The sequence below is a fragment of the Gallinula chloropus genome, assembly GCF_964237585.1.
Source record: "Gallinula chloropus genome assembly, chromosome: 4".
In the NCBI taxonomy this organism is placed as follows: domain Eukaryota; kingdom Metazoa; phylum Chordata; class Aves; order Gruiformes; family Rallidae; genus Gallinula; species Gallinula chloropus.
Window position 1 is genome coordinate 24,928,503 of NC_140088.1, and position 25,629 is coordinate 24,954,131.

Consider the following 25,629-nt stretch of genomic DNA (forward strand, 5'->3'; position numbering starts at 1 on the left):
ACATCACTGAAAGGCAACCATAATTATCTATTAGTTTACTACTACAATGTTAGAATCCTATATAATCTTGCTATCATAACTATTTAATCTCCTCCTATTTATTCAGTCAAATGTTTGTGTTTGTGGTATCAAAAGGAAAGACGTTGTACTTGATTTTAAAGGTCTTTTCCAATCAAAATGATTTTATGATTCTATGGATTCTTCAGTTATGTCAGTCTGATTCCAAGAGCTACCAAGCAGATGTGTTCTGTGACATACCTGCGATTTGCAGATACAAGAGCAGTTGCTCAGCATTATCCTATCCCAGGCCCCACATCATGATCATTTGGACTGACAAAGTATATGACTTCCAATTAAACTTAAGAGCAACTTATTATAAGTAATAGAGGACATGCAATAAAATTAATTCTACTGATGGAAATGGATACATTTGAAGAAAATAGTTAATGATACCACTTAAAATACAAGATACTTCTGTAAAAAATGTTTTTCATTAAAATGAATTTAATTTTCAGCTTTGTACAATATTTCTGAATGTTTCAGTTAATCAAGAGAGAAACATTAAAAATAACAAAAATGCCCTGTATTGAAGTTAAACACTTAATAGAAACTACTGGGCAGCATGCATATACTAAGTGCATCTTGCTGTTTTAATTTTAGCTGAAAATTCGAAGACAGGCCTTATATTTAGAGCAACTTAACTGTTAGAGCACATAACCAAGATCATTAAGAACTCTACTGCAGAATTTGTACAGAGTTAAGTCACAGTTTTTATAACTTACGTACAAAATTAACTCACAGTGATCTTAAAAAGGTAAAGTATATTACTTCTGTGAAAGGTAAAAGGCAAGTAGCTTGAGCACATTCTTTATAAAATGGGTAAGAAAATCACAGAAAATCCATGAAAAGATCATCAGTTTCCTGCATCCACTGATTTCCCAATAATCTCAAATATGAATTGATCCCTTTTCCATGACACCACTGCTGTTTGTTCATCTGGTAAGACTAAGTACATTCTTTCTTTTGCCTGAATGCATATCAATCCACTGGCAGTAAAAATGCCTCCACAGAATGCAAAATGTGTTTTCTTTTGAGTAAGTATATTCTCAAATTCAAAGGCAGGTATCAACTCAAATGTCTGTGGGACCAGGACAGCAGACACATCTAAGTGTAATGAAGATAACCCAATTTAAAAGCTGAACTGACTTCTCATGGAAAATACTTTGCAGTGTTAGCCCATCAGATCTGTGCAATTTATAGTCAAACTATTTCAATGTGACAATATCTATTGCTATGAAACTGGAAAAAGTGACTTGTCAGTTGACTTGAAGCAAACATGTATCTATTGCTGTGGTCACCAGGTCGTTTAAAATTCTTCCTTTTGAATGTGCGTCACAGCACATGAAGAAATCTCATGAGGAACTTTCTGGCCAAGGGGATTTACTGGGCCTATTATTCTGCTCCCGATATTTATCCTCTGATTCTGCAGGAATAGCTGTTCCCGGTTCAAAAGTTTCTGATCTAATATGCAAAGCATTCACAATAGTCAGCAGGAAACTCAATACGTTTTTGCCTGTGCACTCTGGGGCTGGTGTAACTTTTCCATTAACTTAAACAAATGCTGCTGTATTTTTAGACCATGTAATTACCCTACATCAGCAGGCTGGCCCTTGTGAAAGTACACTGGAGAAAGATTCGAGCCCTGTGTTTCTCTGCTTATAAAACTTTGAAACCCAAGCCCTCGGATGTGGTGATTAATGAAATGCCTCTTGATCATTTGATCTGATCCCACTTGCTGAGGTAAATTGTTTTACTTTTCCATTGGCATAGATAGGATTTTTGGTATAATGACTGGAGACTAAAGACTTCACACTTGAAAAGACATACCATTCTGTGTTAATGGATGACCACTGAGAATTGGAACATATTTTAACCTTCTTCATTCATCCCTCAAAGATAAAAGACTAAGGAGATATTTTTGTTATGCCCAAAACAAGTTCCGTGCTTGAAATGCTGTCCGAATATCCTGGTAATATCATTAGCTCTGTAATTCTGCTGTTAAAAAACCTCAACAGCTCTGTGATTACAAGCATTTGTCAAGAGGCAACAGGCATTTGGCAATGACAAAATCTGTCATTTTTTCTGAAGTTGGAGTGTGCCAGTCAACAGCTGCATTAGGCTGTCAGCATAATGCACTGCAAAACATCGGCAGATTCACAATGCCACCATTAGCACTTTAATTCAATGTTTTGATAACAAGAAGCTCCATCAGGCGTACAGTTGGCCTCTTCTGTCACGGAAGTCAGCGCCGCTTCAAATTTGTCTCTGCTGAGATTCAAAAGGATCACCATAAAACATGGCCAGGCCATGATTCATTTGTTGCAAAACAATATTCTGTTTCAGAGAAGGAAGGACTGATTTCCAAAAATGTTATTGCCAAGAATACATACCAATAAATGAATTGGTAATGCACTTAAAATTACATCAGGTTAAAAAGCTTTAGAACATAAAAATAAACATTTGTGGGGACCATGGCATTTTATACACCACACAGGCCAGTGGTTTCAGCAAGAAGTAATTGTCACTGAAGTTCATGAAGTCATCTAAATGCATGTGATATATCTGAGGTGTGAGGACAGGCAACTCCTGAAATAAATGGTGGTTTCACAAATAATCTGCTTTGCTTCATTTTGTAGGCCAATCTAACCCTTACATTTTGTTCTTGACACATCACAGCACATGGTTCCCAAGAATATGTGAAAACAGTTATTCTTATTAGTTCTTCTCTTTACTAATTTAAAAAAGAGCAAGTGTGAATGAGCACTGATTTTTTTAATCTGTTTTAATTATTGTTTTTTTAAATCTCTCGAGTAGGTAGAAATACTCTCACAGCCGTTCACATTGTACTGCAAACCCAGTTGGCAAATACAGCAAATTTGTGTATTAGGCTATTTAATGGCTTTTAACCAAAACCCCTAGAACATCATCCTCATATACAATGCTCAGGAAACAAGATTTAGAGCCTGTATAAGCACAGCTCCCAGTAACGTAGGGGAGAAGTAAGCAACCATTTCCCTTCTGAAAATATCAATTCCGTTTAGCCTGGATTTTGACAGGAATCAAACAGCTGTTCATAAAATACAACTTTTAATTACCTACCTACAAGTTTAAAAAGTGTAGACAGTCTGAACGTCTCTGAATGCTGGTACTTCAAAAGCTCAACTGAGGAGGCTGAAATGTGGATGAAGTATCCTGGTTTTGCAAATGACTCAAAGGAGCTGTATCCTGAAAGCCATGTATTCTTGTGAATGACAAATGTAGATCTGTTGTGAAATGCTTCTCTTTTCTCCCATTTAGAAAGAACAAGGGTATTATTGGAGGTAAGCTGAAGAAAATAATTTGGTCTCTCAGCCATTTCAAATGAAATCAAGTTTGAATCTGAAAAAAAAAAACCCAAACCAGAGAGAACTCACTCACTTGATATATGCATAAAAAACTAAACTTATTCTGATGTAACACAAACATGAGCAATGAAAACTGAATCTGACCTTATCAGTGAAAACAGACTGAATCTGGTAAGAAAATCTATGGTAAACTGATTTCAGAGTGCTAGATTCTGATGGTTATTTAGTTTTCTAAATATCCCAGAGAATTCAACAGGTATGCAAGCAGATTAAGACATTTATCCACAACAGGATAAAGGATATATAGCCCTAGCTAGCTAGCATCTAACTAGCTCTGCAAAGAACATTTGCCATCAGGACTTTATAGCTTAAGACCCTTCCCTTTCATTATAAATAAATTACAAAAATGTATTTTGTATTCAGATTCAGGTTACACCTTTCCTTCCTTATTTCTAAGCAGTCAGCCCTCTAGCCCTTCCCCTAAAAATGTTCACAGCAATGTCTGTCTTTTGACCAACATACCCACATACCTTACCCTGAAAACAGGGCTGCTGGTTTCAAGCAAGCCTTTGCACAACCAATGGCAGAGTGGCAGATCTTGAGCCTGTTACCAGCATCTGTTATTCATGGAATTATCTAATTCTATTTTGCAGGAAACTGCTATTCTTTTGAAAATAACCACTAAACTACTGTAAAAATCTGTAAAACTAACCCACCAGGCCTGAGTATCATTGCTTGAAAAAATGAATGCATAGCAACACATAATCTCTATTAAACTGATATACTATCCTATTCTGGTACAATATTTCTGGAAAACCAACTTGTTTTCTGAGCATAAAAGTTTTAATTAAATTTGAAAAACAGAGTGGCATTTGTGAATATCTTTTTATTAACTGCCTGTAGCCAGTAGCTACAGATAAGTAACACTGAACAGTCAATGCAATGTGTAATACCTGCTATATAGGCAGCTATATCAATGCCCAAAATTTCACATTGACTATGATTTGAAACTGGTGAAACGCAACCATTTTTCTGTGGTGTGCAAGAATCAAGAGTGAAGATACATAGATGAAGACATGGATACGAAAAGTATGATATTGATTGTATTAGCTTGTCCACAGCCAAATGGTGAAAAGGCATTTGCTCAAATTGGATAATAAAGCAAAAATTCCATTTGCCAAGTTAAATTCTGAGCAAGAATTCTAAATTCAAATTGAATGCAATATACAAGTGTCTCAAAACTAGGAGTAATAAAAGAAATCTGGTCCTGGATATTCTGTTGCATGAATTCTTGTGTCAATGCTACAGACAACAGTATTACTAATCAAATGCTTGTCATTTTTTCAACTGACCCATATCTCTTCTTTGATTACACAAAGACAGCCAACTTCAGGCTGTCTAAAGAGCTAAAAGGGGACTCTGGGCAGTAAAACTGTATCAAGGCTCCAGTGGGTATTAAATGCTCTATAGCTATTAAATTGGTGTCTGCAGACAACTCTGGCATTTAGTCAGTATCTCAAGGTGCTTAATATATTCTTGCAAGCTTTCTCCACCTGTCTGAAGGTGCGCAAGGCTTCTTTCATTTGCTGAATAAGCAATACATTCCTTCAGTGGAAACTTAAGTTGGGACCTGAAGGAAACAAATTTGCAGTATAAATCCTTACAAAGCTCAATTTAGTGCCAATGGGCATCTCTGTACAAGTGGGCAGACAACATGCAATGTTGGTAGAGCAAGTGAACGAAGGACTACTTCGCTTGTATCATTTCTCTCCCATTCTTTCCGGTGTCCCATTTCTGCCAGAGGAAAGGTGGTGGGGGAGGGGGGAGTGACAGATACCTGGGGCACTGTTTTGCTGCTTCTAAATGTTGGGCCAGAAGGGGCTGTTTGTTTTAAACTAAAAAGTATCTGTTATAAAGCTATAATCACCTGAGTAAAAGCAAACAAATGGAAATTTGGGTAGAGAACATTAAGCTGCACAATCAGCTGATCAACCAAAAAGATTTTTTGACCCAGATCTACTCTGGTATATTCTTAAACGCATGGTCATATTCAAGGGCAGAATTTGCTCTGCCTTATTTAAGCCTCTAGGTTACATTGTCTTTACCATGTGCTTTGGGTTTATAGAGTCCTGAAGTCAACATAAAGCTCACTGCATGACCAGGAACAAAATCATCTTCTCTCACTGGAAAAACCTCACCATTCACCAGCTTCACTGCCATTACAAATTCTCCATCCAAATAGCTGACCAGTTTGTATGGGCCCTTTCCCAGAGCTGTTGAGAAAAACGAACAGAATTACTTTTCAAGTCAAGTGTCCCAAATGTATTACGATACAGCATATAAAGAAAAACACCTCTCCACCCTGACTATGTTTCCCTGTGCCATGCACTAAACTGTGACAACCAAAACAAAGCCAAACTCTTTTAGAAAATAGCTGTTTTGAAAACTGTCCAAAATACCTAGTTTTAATTTTCAAGAATATGTTCTTTTTCCTCTCTCTCATTCTTCACTTGACTAAAGTTAGCTGACGACTCAGTTGTTTGATTTAGGAGTCAACAGTGTTCTACAGACCACCCTGGGATTCCTCTAAATTGTTTATTTGTATGGTTGACTGTATTATACAGTCCTTAGAATTCTCTAAAACCTGTTTTATTAGTGTCCAAAATATGAGGTATTTTGCAGGAAATAAAAGGGCTTTTGTCATCAATTATCAAAGAACTTGAACAGTACAGATACAAATGTAACTGCTGGGAAGTGAAACAGTAAGAAATCAGCATCATAAGCAAAGGAATAGCCATACTTTACCTATGAATAAAAAAACCCAAAACAAAGCACATGAAGTTATTTCACAAAACTTAGTGTCACACCACCTTGCTTAGTTCTGATTTCTCTGCAGAAAAGTATTTTAAAGTTTATTTTATAATGTTATTGGAAATTATTTTTGGAAACTTCTCTGTTAAAGCCAGGCATTTCAGACCATGCATGAGCAATTCATCTCACTACCATTTTACCCACAAGCCAGAATGCAGCAAGCAAATATCTAAGGTAGAAGTGTCCCAGTTTTTCTCAGCTGATCTTTGCAACTAATAACACTCACCCTTAAATCTGTTCCAACAGGTTAGAAGTTTGGACTGAAATTTGCAACCTGCCCTCACATTCTGGTTCTCCCTAATCTTGAAATTTATTATTAAGAGTTTTGAAATCTTAAGGAGGTGTCACTGCATCCAGATTTTTAGATTCTAATGGCATAAATAGGTGGCCAGCTAGGACACAAGCCCATGCTTAGCTAAGCATGTGCAGTGATACCTGGCTACCTTCAGTGCAGGGAGTTAAAAAATATTTTAAAAATTGGTGTTCTGGAAACGTAATTATGATTAAGCCTTATACCTCAGGGCCGTGCAAAACTTGAGAAGCCACAGTTACCAGCTGAGAACTTTCCCTTACTAAAGACAAAAGGTTTCTGCTCCTGCTTCTAGTAGAACTGGAGCTTTTTTACTCTGATTCATGATAGAATTACATAAAGAAAATCTCTCTGGCCTAAGAGAGTTTGTCTCCAAAACTAAGTGATTTGGGGGAATGCTGCTATATTTCATGTAGAGAAGAAAATATCCATCTTAGAGATTTTTTTTTTCCCCTCATTAGCAGCTCTGAAACTTCCTATGTTGAATAACAATGGGCTGGATTAGCAAACAGTAGGAAGATATGAAGTGAGAAGTATACAATAACTGTATTTATTACAAGCTGGTCATATGCTCAAGTCTCCACTATTTCAACCAGTTTCTGTCAGTGAGAATTCAGTAACAAGTAAACCAAATAACACACTTTAAATGCATGTTATCATCTAACTTCACTTCACAGATGTTTACTACCACAGATGTTAGAGGTATTGGACTTTCAATCTCTTACAACTGCAATAAGATTATCGAGTATCAGACTGCACTTCATTTATCAAATAAAACAAACCAAAAAGGAAATGTAAAACCACAATCACCTCTTATATTCAACTACTCTTTATTTGAATTAACTTAAAGGCTTAAATAGTAATTTAGGAAAAAAATCCACTGCATTAGCAATTTGACCCTACTCAAAATCTTTTCAGCAGTCAGGGTATCAGAAAAATCTAAGTTTCTTGGCTGTATCCTTTGGGCCTAGCATGCTGCACAAGTCTCTTCTAATTTAAACTCTTGAATGCCTCCAAGATCTTTTGGGGAGTGAGCTGCTGCAATGTGGAGTCTTACAGAAGATCAAACTACCACAAACCATCTGGATAGACATAAGCCTGACAAAAGAGTTGCAGAATAAATAACCGGAGCCCTGACCATTCCCCACATCAGGTTGGCTTGAGGTGTTTGTAAATATGCCATGTCTAACCATGCAGACAATCACAATACAACTTCAAAATTGTCTGAATATGTATTCCACTGTTGGCACAACAGTACAGCACCTAGTGCAGATACAAGGTTTACTCCAGCACCTTCAACAAGTTTTGGACGTCTCTCTCAGAGCCACTCTAATGCAGCTGCAAGACTAGTTACTCAGGAACTTAAAGCTAGGTCAGACATACCTAAATGAGTTATCTCCATTTGGGCACAAAACAGTTGAGGTATCTTAATTGTTAGCTCCCTCTTGAGGCTGCACAGGAGATCATGAATGGTTTAACAGATAAAATAAACCAATAAAGCAGAGTCTTGTCTATTTAAATAATGCATAAATTTGCAACCATTGTCATTAACACATTTATTTTTATACAAAGCACAAAGATTTATATAAAAGAAACCAAATAGTGTATTGACATTTTATCAACATATTTAGGACTTACCTTTGTTGAAATAGTCACAATCATAAGCTAAAAAATAAAAAGAAAAGAAATGCAGTTAGAATTCCACAGATAAACAGTTTTTCTATTACTCTGTACAACGAAAGGGTGAGCCAGCCAAATGCTTGGCCAAGTTAGTTCATGCACAAAAATTTAAAAAAAAAAAAGCTAAATATTTACTTTACTGCTTTAAATAAAATACTAATTTAAACTACGCTGATTTAAATAAAATATTGTCTTCTAGCAGGAACGACTAAGCTTCCAATATCTACAGCTGTCTTTTTCTGACCTCTAGTGGTTAAGACTAAACTTTGCTGTCTTTCCATGCTCACATCAAAGCACACATACCTTTTCTATCAAAAATTAGGAGTAACCCTCTTGCTCTGTGGCAAGTTTCATGTGTGACTGAGCAAGCTGCATACTCTCTCTGTGCAACCACAAAGGTAGAAAAAGGCTTCATTCCCTCTATTTTTTCTATCTTCCAGTTTTTTATCACAACCTGGTGGAAATAACTATCTCCTGTTAGGCACGTGCACTAGGTGCAAAAAAAAAAGGCATCAGGTTTCTTTACACTTTCTAAGCATTGTTGAATTGGGATGCTATTGACAAAATCCTGCTTAAAAAACGACTCTTTTTTTCTTCAGAAGACCGTGACATCTCATACCTGCTCTGGGGGTGGGGAGCTATAATGCAGCTCGGTTTCCTACACCCTGTTAAGAACTGAAGATGGAAATTACTTGAGCTTTTAACATTGTTTTGAGGGTTGAATGCTGTATCCTAATACAGACTTTCTGTAACTTTTCCTTCCACATCACAGGACAAGGAATTAAAAATAGAAGAGTGGCACCCACAAATACAGAAAGCAGCACACGTAATCCAGTTAGACAAAGTGAACACAGAGGGCAGTGAGAAGCACACACTCGTCTTCCTACCAGTGTGGGTAGTGAGTCACCTGAGCAAACTTAATGTGATGGATTTTTCAGGCCTGGAGCTCATGAACAGAGACAATGACAGTGACTGGCAGCTCTAGTTAAATAAACTTACGACAAATTCTAGGGGACCTCCAGTCTACAGCAACTCCATGCTGGCAGCACTGATGGGCGTATGCTGATACACTGGTACAGAAACACTCACAGTCACCTCCTTGGTTACAACCACATGTATCTGTCAAGCAGTTGGAGTAAAACCAGGTGACATCAATCTGGAAATAGAAATATCACATAAAAAATATTCAAAGAGACACTGGCAACAATCACCTCAATGCAAAGCTATGACACTTTCAAAATTTTAAATGCTTCCTGAAACACAAGATAATGTTTAAGAAAAAAACAGCATAAAATTTAGAAGTGAATTTATGATTTTTCCCTTAATTTTTTTTTTGAAATCTTAAGTGACAACATTTCAAAGAAAAATTGCATTTTGAATTGTTACACATTCTACAGGGATTCATACTCAAGTAATACTTACACACTTAGGAGAAACTTAATTACTACCTATGTTATATAGTGGACTAAAGTGGGATTGCTTTAATACAATTTTAACATCAGCTCCCCCTATCTCACAAAATAATATCTGAAGCAACCTTACAAGATTCTTGATTGTCTTTCTTATGAAATCTCCTTTCTCCCTAAGAATCATTCTGCAACACCCTTTGAGCCATGCAACATAGTCTCAGTACCTGATTGTTCTGGGATATATCATTTTCCACATATGACCTATGTCTAGAAATCAGTTCTCCCTCATTCTCCCAGTGAACCAGAGCCTGTTGACGGTCAGAACATGCTGTATAGCAAATCTGTTACCAGTGTGGGTAGTGAGTCACCTGAGCAAACTTAATGTTAACCACTCTGTGGTTGCCTGAGTGAGGAAATACATGCTTTTTCTAGGAATTAGTTCCTCACATCTAATACTGCCTAAAAACAACTGTCAATTTATTTAAATATGTCTGGGCAGCCTGGGACAGGCTTGATAACCATTTTGGTGAAAAAGATTTTCAAGTTCCAGACAATCAAAACACTCCCTAACACACAGGACTAGCCCACCTCCTCTCTTTCTTCTCCTGTTCCTCCAGAAGACTTTATGGCCATCCACTACAGTTATGCAAGTCATCCCACCACATTTCTGTGATGGCAACTCTTTCATAGTTTTCCCGCTGCACAATGGCTTCCAGCTCCTCCTGTTTGTTGCCCATACTGCATGCATTGGTGTAGATGCACTCCAGTTGGACTATGGATCCCACCACCTTTTCAGTGAGAGAAATCTAAATTCCTTTGTGGCCTTTATAACAGGTCCAATTAAACATTCACATTTTAGAATCTGAATAGTTGTGGGTTATAATTTCTTTGTCTTGTCTTTTGTTATAATAGAAAAAATATTCTATGGAAAAACAAGATGAAGATTTGAAGTGATTTGAGTTGAAGAGTAAAGTTTCTCTCCAGTGATAGGTTCACTTTCACATCCTTCTGTATGCGACCACAACTCACCACTGGATGGCAAGCTTCAAATGCTTCACTTAACAGGATTCCACATTCCCTCTTGGCAAATGGCTCTCTAAGGGGATTCAAACTGCATGGATTTCGAATGTCTGAGCTGTCAACACACTTAAACAAAAAGCAAAATCAAGATGAGAAACTTGTTTCATAATCACTTTGTGTTTGATCTTGCAAAGCATAGGGATTTTTTTGTTTTTTAAAAGAGGTGTAAAGCACAAAAATGCATAATTTATGAAACTAAGGGCAGACTAAGTTACGGAATTAAAAGTGATGGTTATCTGCAGAAAAGGAAAAGTATAAAATCTGAAGAAATATCTCATTTGTCTGAAAGCAGCATCAAAAACACGTACATACATGGAGGTCTAATGGGAGACACCATGCAGTCCCAATCCTTCAGTACAATGAAGTTCACTCACATGATGTACGTTATAAGTGTCAGAAATCAGATCTTTTTAGTCTAAGTACTAGGAAGGAACACTTCTATGAGCACAACTAGACACGTGACATTAAAAAAGTTCAATATATCTCTTTTCATATGGAAAGAATATTATTTCTTTCCACTGCTGTGGTTTCGCAGTTCAGTATTTCCCAGCTAAGAAAGATGAGCTAAACTGACAACACAGTCTACAGAGAACACACAGTTCTTCCATTAAATAAAAGAATTACTACATTACTGTTCAAACAGTGTCTTAAATAAGACGCACTTATAGATTCAGAATATTGCATAGCATTTTCTCTACGTTATACTGCTGTGTACAAAATAAAGCTGATTATTTTCTTCTCCTTATTGGTCTATATCTGTAAGAACCACTGATATTGCTGTTTGCACTGTTGCCTGATTGATACTTCCAGGAATGAATGTCTGACTTCATACTTGGTAAATTATATGATGTAACAGCAAAAAAAAAAATCTACTAGCCAACACATTCTTTTTACCTCTACTGCTGTCCAGCTGTTCCCAAACTCTTGTGAGTTTGTAAGTTCAAAATTATCTGGAGTCCTCAACTCATTTACTGTCTTCAAATCAAAATTTCCACATAATCCAGCTAATTTACCCTGGGGAAAAAAAAAAAAAAAGAAGATGTGCACACATAAACCCCTCATATTTCCATGTTTCCAGGTGATACAAAACAGTACCACCCATGAACCTTCTCAAAACCTGCTTCTTAAAATTCCTCACTTCAGTTGCTAAATTATAAATTTGTTAGGGTTTGATCTTTTCAGCTTAATTTCAGACAAAACAGTTTAGCTCTTTGTGACAACAAAGCTATGGAAAATATTTTGACAACATTAATATTATTCTCTTACAACTAAATACCTCCAAGCTTTTGAGAAAGAAGCTGATCTTTTGTTCAGAGAAGTGACTTGTTTGCTAACTATGTACACAGTTTTATTCTTCAGCCAACTAACACCTGCTCCAGTCACATAAGGAATGAATACTTGAGGAGAATGTTGCATCAAAGGTATTTTTTTTCTGTTATTACTGAAATTAGACAGTAAATAGCGACTGGGAAAAAAGTAAATGGGGGTGAATTTTTAATTGACAAGGTATTTGAATGCTTCTCTCCTTGACTATGGCACTGAGCTCCTACAGGATTTCTACACATTGTCTAATCTTTGAATAAGGATAACGCATCTTAAGACTTACAAAAATACCTGAAAAGAATGGCAATGAGAGTGTTGACTTCCATTTACCTGCCACTGATGACCCATCTGTATGTGAACTGTTGTTCTCTGATCCCAAAGAATGGTGATGTGCTCATCAGGAAAATGAACAACAGTGAAAAATCCAGCTTTCCATAACAGCAGCTTTTGTAGTTTGTCTATGTAACTAGAAAAGCTCTGTTCAAAATAAAACAAGGCAGCTTATGATGTAAATAATGCCTTCATAAAATTGTCATTTAAGAGGAAATGAAAACCTAAATAAAATTAATGGTTCTCAGAAGTCAAAAAACTGACAGAAGGCCACACAGGGGCAAATACTTAAACAAAATTGGTCTGGATTTTGATTGTGAACCGTGCTGTATTTTTACAAGTTTCCCATTTTTAAAAGTGATTTTATGTCACAGGGTGTGTAATAGCAACTGGAGTGACAATTAAAATGTTAACTGTTCACCCAGGAGGTAAAAAACTAGTCTTAAGGTTCCCAGTTATGATTTTTCGCTTACTTATACACCACTGCATTCACATGGTGGGGTTTTTTTTTGTTTGTTTGTTTTATTATGGATAGTTATAAAGATGCATGGAGCATCTTCTTCAAATAAGGAATTGTCTACATGCATCCAGAGGTTGCCATCTTATTTACATGAAGTATTCCCCTCTACATCTAAGAACAGATTCCAAATTATTTGTAGCATGGACTAAGATGTCTACCTTAATTACAAAATAACTCATGCAGAGAGGCACAATTTCCTGTACATAGTCAGTCTATCAGCCGTAAATTCTATCATTTATGTTAAAATTACTAACCCCGCTAAATATTTACAGCAACAGAGTTCACTGTTTGGTGAAAACAAAAATGAAATTCAGTCTGCGGAGAATATTTCAGAGACTGCTATTAATATTCCTCCAATACATTCCAGACCAGACTAAACTCTTAGTTCTAGTGGAATTAATAGCAAAACTCCCACTGACTTAAAAATATATGGACCTTTCCTGAGACACTGAATAGGTATTAAGTCTGAAAGAAAAAAAGAAGAACAACAATCACCTCATCTTTTTGTGAAATATGTACAAGATTTTGTTAAGTTTTCCATAGAACAATCCAGATGTGATCAGTATTCATGCTAAAGGTATTTATGCCTTTGCTACTTAAGTGACACAGTTAAGTTTGCACTAAAAAAAGGTAAAAACATGCAGAGAAGTACAAAAGCTACCTTTTGATTGGAGATAAATACTGAGACTTACTGGATTTCCAGTTTCATCATCAAATATTAAAAAGGATTTTCCAACATTAATGAAAACATTTTTTCTGCAAATGACTCCAGTATTAAAGCAGTTAATATTCTCTATAACAACAGAAAAACTGGTTGAAGCAGTACCCTGAAGAAAAAAGGGGAAAAAAAGGACTCTCTAAAATATACTAATATACACATGTATACTGTTACATAGTTCTATTACCAGAAAACTCTCTGTATAATCATTACAGTATAGAGTATTCTAAGTCTAAGCAACATCAAAGATTAAAAAACAATACATAGAACTCAAGAAAGCATACAGATTGGAAATAAGTAGAAGGGTAGTTAGTTTTAACCAGGTAGTTTTTAAGTGTGGTTTTCAGAGCCTTTACAAAAAAGTCTCACCTTTACTAGGTAAACCTTACAAGTTCCAACAAAGTCAAATGTTAGTCCATCAAACGTTCTGTAATGCCGATCCCCATACGCAGTACACATTGATGGGCAAGGATGGAAGGTGCATTGAAACGATCCACGCTGGCAAATGCTGAAAAATGCATGACCAATCATGGTAATATCAACTGTACCCACAGACTAAGGATTACAGCTATTGCACTGAGAAGCAAAAAAGTCATGCAAGCATTTCATAACACTTCTGTCCACAGTTAACTAGAATTGATTCTCTCTTGCGCAGGGGTGTGTGTGTGTGTGTGTACATCTTGAACTCATCGGTCTGTGTTTCTTCCTGTTTGAACTTATAGGTTCTAGAATACATCAACACTGAAGTACCATTTCTTTTGTTGAAAAAACAAAGCAAAAAATGCCACCAAAGTAATATAATTTATTCTGTAGTAACTCAAATAACCAATCAATAACATGCCCCACGGATAAAACTTTCTGTTTCAGCATCTCATAGAACATTTGTTTCTATACCAGCTGAAAATTAATATCAACATGCAGTGTATCCTATTTCTACAGTCTTTATTCATACTCTGCTTGAGTAAGAATTTCACAGAAGTACAAAAGAAAAAATTCAGTAGCACTATTATGGTGCTTAAGTTCCTTAAAAGAACCACGATTTGGGTTGTCACACTTCCTCCCTTCCCTGCAGATGCCTAGTTATTTTCATCCCCAAGCCCTATTCTAACAGTTCAGGAGCTTCCAGTTCTGTCTATGGCCACCTTATGCACCAAAATATGTTTGCCACATGTACAGTGAAGTGACTGTTAAGAGCTTTCTGAATTACCGTTGCTTTCTAATTGCCTAACATCAAGGCTTTGTACACTGGATACTATATCTCTTTCTGTATCATCTTCATAAATTATGTAAGATACATAAATAACGGATAAAATTTTATTTCCTGTATCCACAAATAATTTTTAAAATCTTGGGGTTTATATTTCTAAATCACCTGTAGAGTTAAAAAACCTTCCCTCGATAAATACAGCAGAGCTGCTACCATGGTATAGCTTTGCTACAGACATATTTTATAAATAGAGGTTAAACTAAATACAGCATGTGATATAATTCTGGTACATAACTAAGTTTATTTTCAAAAGTATTGAATTTTTAGTTTCCTGATTAAATGAGCGTCCTGTATTTTACAACGAAAGCATTAATCTGACTTACTGTCCTGGGTTTGGCTAGAATAGAGTTAATTTCCTTTCTAGTCACTAGTGTAGTGCTGTGCTTGGCATTTAGGATGAGACCAATGTTGATGGCACACTGAAGTTTTTGTTTCCAAGCAGTCAATGACTTTTCAGCTTTTCATTGTGCCTTACTAATGAGAAGATGGGGGCACCAAGGAAGCCAGGAGGGAACACAGCCAGGACAGGTGACCCAAACTAACCAAAGGGGGTATTCCATACCAATGATGTCATGCTCAGCATAAAGGGGGGCTGGTGGGAAGGAGTGCATGGCTCCAGGACACACGGCTTGGGGACTGTCTGGCTTCTTAGCTGTTTGGTCTAAGAAACTGCATTGTGTATCTCCAGTTTTATACATTTTGCTATAAAGTCCTGTTGCTGTTATTTCTCCCTCCCTTTGCTGTCCCAGTAAACTGTCCCTACCCCCTTTCCTTTCCTTCCCACCCATATTTCCCCCTGGGGGGTGGGAGGGGAAGCAAGTGAGCAACTGCGTGGTGCTCAGCTGGTGGCTGGGAAAAAACTACAACACTTATATAAATATTTCATAACTCACTAGTATTTGGTATCTCATTCTAAGGCACCAAACATTTGAAGGTTTTTCCTAGTATAACTTTTCCTTTTCATCTCGGATCATATATGACGGGGTCAGGGCACCACTATTTTCAGAAGAGTAGCATTACCCAAAAAGTCTAGCTGGCTCCAATTATTATTAGCATCATGTTTCCTTCTATTGCCTTACCATGTAACATGCACCAACTTGAAGTAATTTTCTAAGACTCCACTTATCCCATCGTTGATTTGGCCCACTGCTTGTGTTTTGTATAACTACACATACAAATGCACTAAGCACATGGCTAAAATAACAGTACGACATGTGAAAAGTGCTCTACCAAAGCTCAAGTAGGTGGCAATAGGACTCACCCTGCTAAATCCATCACCTCAAACTGTACCTAACACAGGAATCTAATCAAGCTGATGAAGAGAGAGCAAATAGAAGAAATTTTATTTGGACTGAAAGAGTAAGTTCTGCTGCTCATGCTCTCTGTGAGACATTAGGTTTTAGCTGTACTCTTGGCCTATTCTAAACCTCTTCCACTTGCTCATGCAGAAAGTTAAGGGCTCATGCAGAAATATTTCTTAATGTGTGAAGAATAGGGAGCTCCTTTGCATACTTTTTTACATAACGTCTTCAAAGTCTTCTAAACCAGTCTTGTTTCACAGCAAACTACCGAATCTAGAGAGTCCTAGTTGGAAAAGCAGACTTACTAGCACCTTCCTAAGTTTGACTGGCTGTTTTAGAAAAGTATTTCCAAGTAGTATTCATTTAAGAATGCAGAAGGCCCAATTCAGCTGCCCTCAGAGAGCGACCACATTTGCTCAATGGTCTTCATGTCTGACAGCTAACTGCACCACCCATCTTGCCTTGTACAACACAGCAGCAAAATGCCACTCCCATAGTTTCAGTTAGTGTAATAACCTTTTGTGTTTAATCTCACCAGGATGGGTGAGAATTTCACAAAACCTACAACTGCAGTTCAGCCAGATTCCAGAGCTTCAGTTGAAAGTTCCTGGCACTGGTAGTTTTGCCAATTTAAGAAATTATTTTATTTACCATTTTACTGTTCTACAGACAAATCAGATTAACACTTATGTTGCTAATACTACATCAGATATGAATATTATATTTACTATTGCCATACACCATTTCTGAGCTCTCAGTAACACTGAAGTCATTATAACTGCCATTAGTGCTAAGTGAGTTTGTCTGTACAGGAACATTCTCATGCTTTGCACAAACAAAAACACACATTTCCCTTGACATATCAAACACACTTCTGCATATATACATAGCAGTCTCAGAGACTTTCTACACTCTGCATCAAGCAGAGCTTGCTGCAGACTTCCTATCTTTCAGTGGACAACTAATAGCAAAAAAAAGCCGTTGTCACTGATCTGACTTTGCTTCTGGATGTGGAAGACTAGAAAAGCCATGACAACCTTAAGGATTTGTACATGAATTAATGCTCCTGACCTCAGGGGGGGGAAATAAAAAAAAAAAAAAAGACAGAAGGCTAAATATCCAGTGTCTTTCTGCCTGCACTGCTGCTGCCCTTGGTGAAGTCTCATACAGATTAAATGGGATATAATAGTTCTTTCTGATGCAAGCAATCCCACACCAGGTCCAATTGGAGAGGCCTTTGGAAATAAGGGGGTGAATAACCCGGGTCGCTTTACCTGCCTGCCCAGTGGAGATGGCTTGTAAGTCGCTTCACCAGTCGACCAAAGGGCTACAAATATCTTCTAGAGCAGATATTGAGGACCTGACAAGAGGCAGAGGTAGGCAGTCAGCACAAGGCTGGCGCAGGCAATGACATCCAGACAAGGCAATGATTAGTGCTGACTGGACAAGCCTTCACCATGCTAGCCTATACTGAGCTGTGCAGGCCAGAAGCAGTAGTTTACCAGGTAACACCAGTTAAATGTTCCTGGTAAGCTAGAAGAAGGGCCAAAAGGAAGGAACTGGAGAAGCTAGAGGCTACACCACTACCACAGCATCTTGATGCTTAACAGTACAGCCGAATTTCTGAAGCTCTGGTAAGACAAATAGTGCTGCTTAGTGACAGCTTGCGACACCCAACAGCGGTCAGAGAAGAAGAGATGGGGACCACCATGAAACAAACTTGTTTCAGTATCACACAGATGTGATATATTTTCACATCTTAGCTCTTGTGAAGCTTATGGAAATGGTAGCGTACCATGGTCTACTGAAAGTGCTCCAAAGGAAACTTTGTGGACTAACATGGCTATAGGGTACGTGCTGCATTTACAACGTTGGAGAGTAAAAGGAACAGGTTTCTGCATATGTATGAGTGATCGTATCAATGCTTGTCTATTAGAACTCTTCCTTTAAAAGTCAATTTATTCATCGGCTACTTTACCCATACACAAAATTAGCAACCACTGTATCTGTTGTTATGCTCAGTACTCTCCTTAATTTATCAGTGAGTGCACACTTATGGCCACAGGGTTATGTTTTAGATCCTTAGACGGCTCAGATACTATGCTAAAGATGAAAAACATCATTTAACAAATGTCACTCAGGAGTAATACTTGTGCTTTAGGAACACTGACCATGAATTATTAATTTAGATTACCTAAAGATGTTTCTAAATCAAACTTTTTTAAAAAAAAAAATAAATTCCAGATAACTGTTATGTAAAAGCTCCTTGAGACAAGAAACCCTAAGAAAAAATGAAATTTTACTACTACTTTGAACAAATTTAAATACAAAATTAGGGTGTTCTACCATAATCCAGAATGGAATTCATTATTATGATGCAGAAAGGAATAATCAATCCAAAAATTAATAACTAAAATTAAATTATCACTTTAACAGATCTCTGCTTACCATGTATGACAGGAAGAAATTACTTTGTCACCCGGGAAGTATTCCTTTCCTTTCCATGAACATGGACATTCATCTGCGTCCAAGCATACATCTCCATGTTTAACAAGACTATCAAAAAAGAATAAAAAAAACCAACCCACACTCAGCAGAATTATACCTGGTATCTAGATACAAAAATACTCTCTTAAACTTTTAAATTATTAGCATTAACATTATTGAAAAACAAGTATTTTAAATAGTCTGAAATTAAAACAACATGCTTATTAATAACTATATATGAGCAATTTGGCTATTTCCTTTCACTAGTACCTTAATATTTTATCTTTAGTAAGCACTAGCACTTTGGGCACTAGCCCTTAAAACACTCACCATATGAAGACTTATCCATTAACACAGAAATTATAAAGTCAATAAAACTGAGATTTTCCAGACCCCCCCTGAATTTCACCGAATTTCTTGTAACTCAGCCAATTAAATTCTGTTTAACTAAAGCCAAAAGGTCTTCCAAGATATGTTGGAGCCATTATGTTGAGCTCTAGTGGTATGTGCTTTCACAATCAAATGTCAGTGGCAGTTTTATTCTAAAAATTAATTTTTAAATGAGGATTTCTTCTTGTTCTCTTCCTCATCTCATTTGCAGAACTCTAATTTACTTCACAATTTTCTTATAGCTGCAGTTAAACCTCTTGCTTCATGAATAATTTAATCAAGATCAAAAGAACTATCCTGTTTGCGTGAAATTAATTGACTGTATATCTGTACAACTAGCTCATTCACGCAACCAATCACAAATACACTTAACTTTATTGGCAGAAATATCCTTGTAGTCTTCAAAAGATATTTTCATGACAACAGAGATAGCCCTATGCATGGCTACTTACAGTTCACAACTAATGCTGTTAAGTTGTGAATAGAATCACCATTCTTAGGATAACAGATAAAAACTGAAAGCTCAAAAAAATAGTGAAAAAGATTCCATTAACAGACTCCTTGCCCAGCAAGGCTAAATAACATGACCTCTCTAAAATTAATATTTGTGGCATGCATTAATATCCAGAAAAAAAATATATATGAGAGTTAGATGAAAAGAGACCTCAGACACTACAGGAAAATCTCAGGAAATATACCAGAAATACTGAATGATTTTATTTTAAAAGCTATTGTTTCACTAAGCCAGAGAAAGTCATATTTCTTCTGAAGTCTGATTCATTTTTTAAAAAGTACTGTAATACTATTGCATAAGCAAACAGATATCAATATAGAACCTAGAGGTCCAGCAACAGATAGAAGTAACACCTTCAATGATAAATCAATCTACAAAATTAAAATTGTGAAACAAACTCTTAATAAGCTACAGCAGTGTCTTTCACTCTAACAGCTGCAGCTCTGGCTTGTTTTGTTATCTGTGTTTGTTCAGGATAATGTTTGTTACAACATTAAGAAGCAGGAGCAACTAACATGCTAGTGATCTAGTCTTACAGGAATCACACAACCTACAATTATCCTTATTTCTAAATGCTAAGTTTTGAAGTGTTTTTCTATTGGGAAAGAAACTCAAAATGCACTGATAACCTTCATCTTTTTCAAAGTTTGTTTAGAATTCCAGGACCTTTCTGTAGTAATACAAATTTTATAAAGGTTCTCCTCTAGTCCTAAAAGTTTTCTGAAGAACAGATTTGATGTTCTGATGTTTAGCACTGTCTCTTGGGCAAGACACTGCAACATAGACAAGAGATCTATGTTGGTGTGGAATGTGAGGTACACGTATGACTAACAGGGTAATGACAATTGTTTTGATTCCCTGGTATCTAAAAGGAAAGATTTTATCATTCCATTCATCACAGAACATTTTATTTAGGCGTACAAATGAAACAGTAATTTCTGTAGTATGACTTAGATTCTTCTTCAGCGTGCTATTTATCAGATGGAAATTTACAACTCTGTAGCTCTTCTTATATAGAAACGTGCAGTCATCATAGAACCCCCTCCCCATGAAACTGAAAAACTGTAATTTTCCCCCAGTCTACCTGAAGTGTTCTTTGTAATCCATACTTATTTCAAGCATTGTGTCACTTGAAGACAATCAACTGAAAGACTGAAATTCCCACTGGTTTAAAGCTCCTCAAAAATGAATGGGGCATATTCAGACACAAAGGGCATCACACAGACAAAGTAACACTAAATGTATTTTTTATCTCATGTTATTACCCTGGCTAAAACAGGTGATAACAGCTTTCTCTCTTGTAAAGCCAGACACATGGATAGATTTCAGTGATCTAAGAATTCACCACAAATACCCTACAGAGAGGCCTTGCACAGCTCCCCTTTGAAGTATCAGACATTCTTCTTGACACCTATACTTGCTGTCCATCATACAATGAACTGGAAAAATACAATTATAGCTATCACACTTCAAGCTGAACATTTGATTTCATTACTATCTCATTATTGTCTATAGCTTTGTTCATTCATATACATGTAAATACATAGTCTTGGTAAAAGCATCATTTGAAGCAATGCACTTTCTGTGAGTCAACACTTCTTTGCTTCTGCAAAGCCCACAAATCAGGACCTGAACACTGAAAAATAGCTCTCTAGCAGCCTCCACCAGAGCAGTTTTCAACAGGTTGTGTATCATGTGGCTCTTTCTCCTCCCCTGGGCAACAGACTACTGCCAACACATTTATGCAACCATGAACACTTTTGTTCTCTGGGGTTTCAAAAATCTTTCTACAAAGGTCTGTAAGAGAGTTTGAGTAAAAAATAAGTAAGCAGCAAATAACATTTCCAGTAATGGAATTCTGCCACCTCCATGGACTTCCCTAACCAGAAAATATAAACAAATTTTTAAAAACCAGCAGATGTTGATAACATCCCTGTTATCAACACCTTAGGGCTTCATTATAGTTCATTCACTCTTTAGAGTTACTACATTCCTGCCTAGCATTTCCTTGCTCGTTTGGGGAACAACTCCCATATTGAATTTTCAGTCCTTTAGCATTTTTGTGTGCCTCCTACAAAAATGTACAGGAAATATTTGCCAATCCCTTACAGAGATGTTTGGCATTTCAATATGGAGTTTGTTCATTCCTCAAGCCCCAAGGATTACATGAATCCTTCACACTACTACTGGATCAGACAAGAACAGCAGGGAAACAGAAAAACTATATACATTGTATATAAAGTACAGGGTTTTATACTGTACACTATATAAAGCATAGAATAGCCAAATCCAACTCATGCTGCAGTCAAGGGTGAAATCAGAGAAGGAAGTGAAAAAATACAAGTTTCTTCAGGAAAGTTACCTTTTCTTGACAGCAACAGTAATAACGGGTTACAAAGAAAAATGAAGAGAAGCTGGCTGTTTCAGAGACCACTATCAGTCTCACTGGACACCGTGGCAAACTAATGGAATAGGACAGTGACAAACTAGCACAGGTCCATTTGTGGTAAGCACATCGCATTGTATGCAGAAACATAGGCAGATTCTACTGTTTCTTCTCTCTTTTCTTTCTGTTTCCCCTACAGCCTGATTAAAGGGTCTGTATCAAATCACACACATTTGATGTCGTTAAAGAAGGAAAAATCATCTGAATCATAGCAAGCCAGAAGCAGAAATGAAATTCAGAGATTGAACTGGAAAAACTAAGAACTGTTTTGTAAACAGAATATTGCTTACTTTTCCTGTATTCCATGCTGCATTCTAGAAATTGCTATTTAAACATTGACAGATGAAAAACAGTGAAAAAACAATTAAAATTTTCAAAATCACTAAATGTCAGCAAAACAGAGTGGAACAAAATTAGAATGTGTGTTTCTGGAGAATTAGTATTCTACCTCAATCAGTTCTAAAACAGAGGGAAAGCATATGATCATAGTTCTTCTACTGTAACCTATAGAATGGGAATGATCTCCTGTAAATTTCAATATTTACAACAGTTACTTGCATCTGATTTATTCACCTCAGACTAAAATGAATCACACTCAGAAATCTGCTACTTTTCAATATGATGTACTAATTTTGTATTTAATTACCATTTCATGCAAGTTCCACTAGAATGTACTCTAAGCCCAACAAAGATGAAATGCTGGAAACAGTGAAATATTTGGAAGAATAGTTTACTCTCCAGATACTAGAAAAGTAGACTGCAAAATATATTGCCCTCTTAAAATCATAACACTGCTTTCTGAATACAGGTTCTTTCGCTCTCTTTGTGTTATCTCTTTCATGGAATCACTGAAGAATAATCATCCCACTGAATAGACTGGTAAAATCCCTTCTGAAAAAGATAGCTTCCTATACAGGTTTCTAAATTGTGGCACATTTACTTTCCTACAAGTTTTTGGTTTTGTTGGGTTTTTTTCTCATTGTTTTACCTAAAACAACCAAAACTCATCAAAATATTAAACTGATTTCATTATTGCTTAAATTTTAACTTACAGATAATGAAAAAAGCTAAACTGAAGCAAAATCTCAAATTATTTCAGGTAAAGAACTAATGTCAAGCTCCAAGAAATTCCATGGCTGTTTTACACTTGTAAAGTGGACAACACCGCCCCAGTACGAGTCCACAAAACTGACCTAGTTCACCAGAGGATCTGGCTTTTATTCTACTTTTGAGTAGGTTCTCAAGGCAGAAATGGTAATTTTAGAGTGACTACTCAAAACCTTCAAGCTATATGCTTAAGAGACTAAATACCATAAAAGCCAACATAACTTAAACATATAATTGCTATTTTTGTCTTAAAAAATCTCAGCGATGTGGGATTTAAAAAGGCATGTAGTGATAGGACAAGGGGTAATGGCATTAAGCTGAAGGAGGATAGATTTAGATAGTGTATTAGGACGAAATTCTTCTCTATGAAGGTGGTGAGGCTCTGGCACAGGTTGTCCAGAGAATCTCTGGCCTCCCCCTCCCTGACAGTCTTCAAGGCCAGGTTGGACAGGGCTTTGGGAAACCTGGGGAGAGAGTCCTGCCTGGGCCCACAGCAGGGGGTGGGAACTAGATGATCTTGAAGGTCCCTTCCAACTCAAAAGATTCTATGGCTCTATGAAATCAGCTCATCTGCACATTTTCAACATAAGCGGCTGAGAATTAAAATAAAGGTTTCAGGGAGAGAATACCAAAAATGCTGCCTAAAAATGAAGAAATAATCCTCCCTCAATTAAACAAGAGGCTAGATATCTGAAAAAATTATCCAGGCAAACATGATTCTGCTGTTGTACAGGGATCGGATCAAGTAATTTCAATGCCCTTTCTATATTCCTGTTATTTTATTATTTTGATGTATTAGTCCTTTGGTTACACCTGTCTCTTCATTTATTATTTCTTATTCCTTTAATTCTCCATGTCATTATGTGGTAAGCCTTCACAAGTTGGATGGTCTCCCCTTGACACCTCAAATATTCCAAGTAGACATGTGGCATGTCCTCGGCTGAATTAATTACACCATTACTGCTGAAGTTATTCATTAATGCTTGCGCACCAAAAGATGCAAATCTGTCCGTACTCACCCTGGTGGGCAGACACAACCTGAAACACAAGGAAGGCGTGCTGGGAAAGTGAGATTTAGCAGCTGATGCTCACAAGTTCTCTCTCTGCTGAGTTCAGGATCAACGTGTTGATTACTGCAGTTAATATAAATTTGTCCTACTGGGCAGCTGTGTGCTGGGGAAAAAATTGGTAATCACATCAGTCCTCACAACTGAAATTTTGTATTCCATAAAAGTGTGCAATAGATTTTGATTGAGAATATGTAACACAAAAGTATTACTTCCAATTGGCTGTCTCTCCTGAGCATAGTTAGCTTCATAGAGCTGCTAGAAATCTCATACAAAATACTGAAATGAATATATTCATTTAGTAAGGAACATGACTTTCTAAACTGTCAGCAATCAGCCCTCCAAAACTGAAACAGAAATCAGCAGAAAGCAAAAAATTTTCAGAAAATATCTGAGAGCTGGATCCCACTTTGCATGCTGGAGTGACTATGAACAAACCAACTCTACTGCACAATTGCTTTTGGGTTGTGCTGAGCATACTGTGCAAGTGCAACAGAAATGCCCAAAGTGGTGGCAGGGAGAGAGGTTGCCAATAATGGTCAGATCAGTACAACCATCACCTCCAAGTGCACAGGGAACAGATTTCTGCTAAAGACCAAGGAGCTGGCAGTGCCAGAACTGAACCTACATAAAACAAGCCAGCTTCATAACACAGCATGGACAATAATACTTTATGACATATAAAATATAGTGTAATAGAAAAAGCACTTGTTACATTCTTTTTATTAAGTATGACAAAAGAAAATTTTTTCCTATTTCAGTTACTCAGGGTTTGTGGAGGGAAAGAAAAAATATCTGAGTAAATACTGCCAGTGTTTAGTTCCTACAACTGTTTTATGTGGCAAAGCTAACCTCTGTCCTACTCAAGTTCTGCTGTTTGTCATGCAGCTAAGCTTGCTTACATTAGCAATCAAAAAACAAAACCCACCAAGAAACATATTTTAAAGCACTGGGGAAAAAATCTTGCTCAGATTTAACAGTATTTTAGACAGTTATGCTGCTGCTTTGTACCAACCTTACTTTTAAGGCATATACATAATTCCTAAATTATGCATCCCCTCCTGCAAGCTATACATTTATACATATTGCACAGTTTTCTACTGCAGACGAGGGATTCCTCAGAGTTGGAGGATACATATTAATTTGACTTCAAGTATTTTTCCCCATTCTCTCTCCTCACTCACCTACTATGTTGTTCTCACAATTCATTACTCCATCCCTGCAATGGCTGCAATAAAAATACATTAAGATGTAATGAGAGTCAGGAAGATCTGGAATATGAATGTTGTCTGTTTAATAATGAAGCACACAGCATGCATCAATACAAAATTACAGTATAAATGTTTACACAGAACATTAGGACTGGGGATAAAATGTGCATTGCCTTAACTAAAGAATATACATT

The 25,629-nt window shown here is 36.7% G+C and overlaps 1 protein-coding gene across 1 annotated transcript in view; it reads right to left on the reverse strand.

The window, feature by feature from the left end:
• Window positions 1-25,629, reverse strand: part of OTOG (otogelin) — a gene marked incomplete at its 5' end in the record, with an annotated part of 99,221 nt that overhangs the window by 35,294 nt on the left and 38,298 nt on the right. Inside the window, 12 exons of the mRNA XM_084263128.1 lie at window positions 3,160-3,438; window positions 5,510-5,677; window positions 8,224-8,250; window positions 9,265-9,421; window positions 10,704-10,820; window positions 11,649-11,768; window positions 12,408-12,554; window positions 13,620-13,754; window positions 14,015-14,153; window positions 18,662-18,769; window positions 24,177-24,330; window positions 25,409-25,452. Coding sequence (XP_084119254.1) covers window positions 3,160-3,438; window positions 5,510-5,677; window positions 8,224-8,250; window positions 9,265-9,421; window positions 10,704-10,820; window positions 11,649-11,768; window positions 12,408-12,554; window positions 13,620-13,754; window positions 14,015-14,153; window positions 18,662-18,769; window positions 24,177-24,330; window positions 25,409-25,452 — 1,595 coding nt within the window. The remainder of the gene's footprint in view (window positions 1-3,159; window positions 3,439-5,509; window positions 5,678-8,223; window positions 8,251-9,264; window positions 9,422-10,703; window positions 10,821-11,648; window positions 11,769-12,407; window positions 12,555-13,619; window positions 13,755-14,014; window positions 14,154-18,661; window positions 18,770-24,176; window positions 24,331-25,408; window positions 25,453-25,629) is intronic.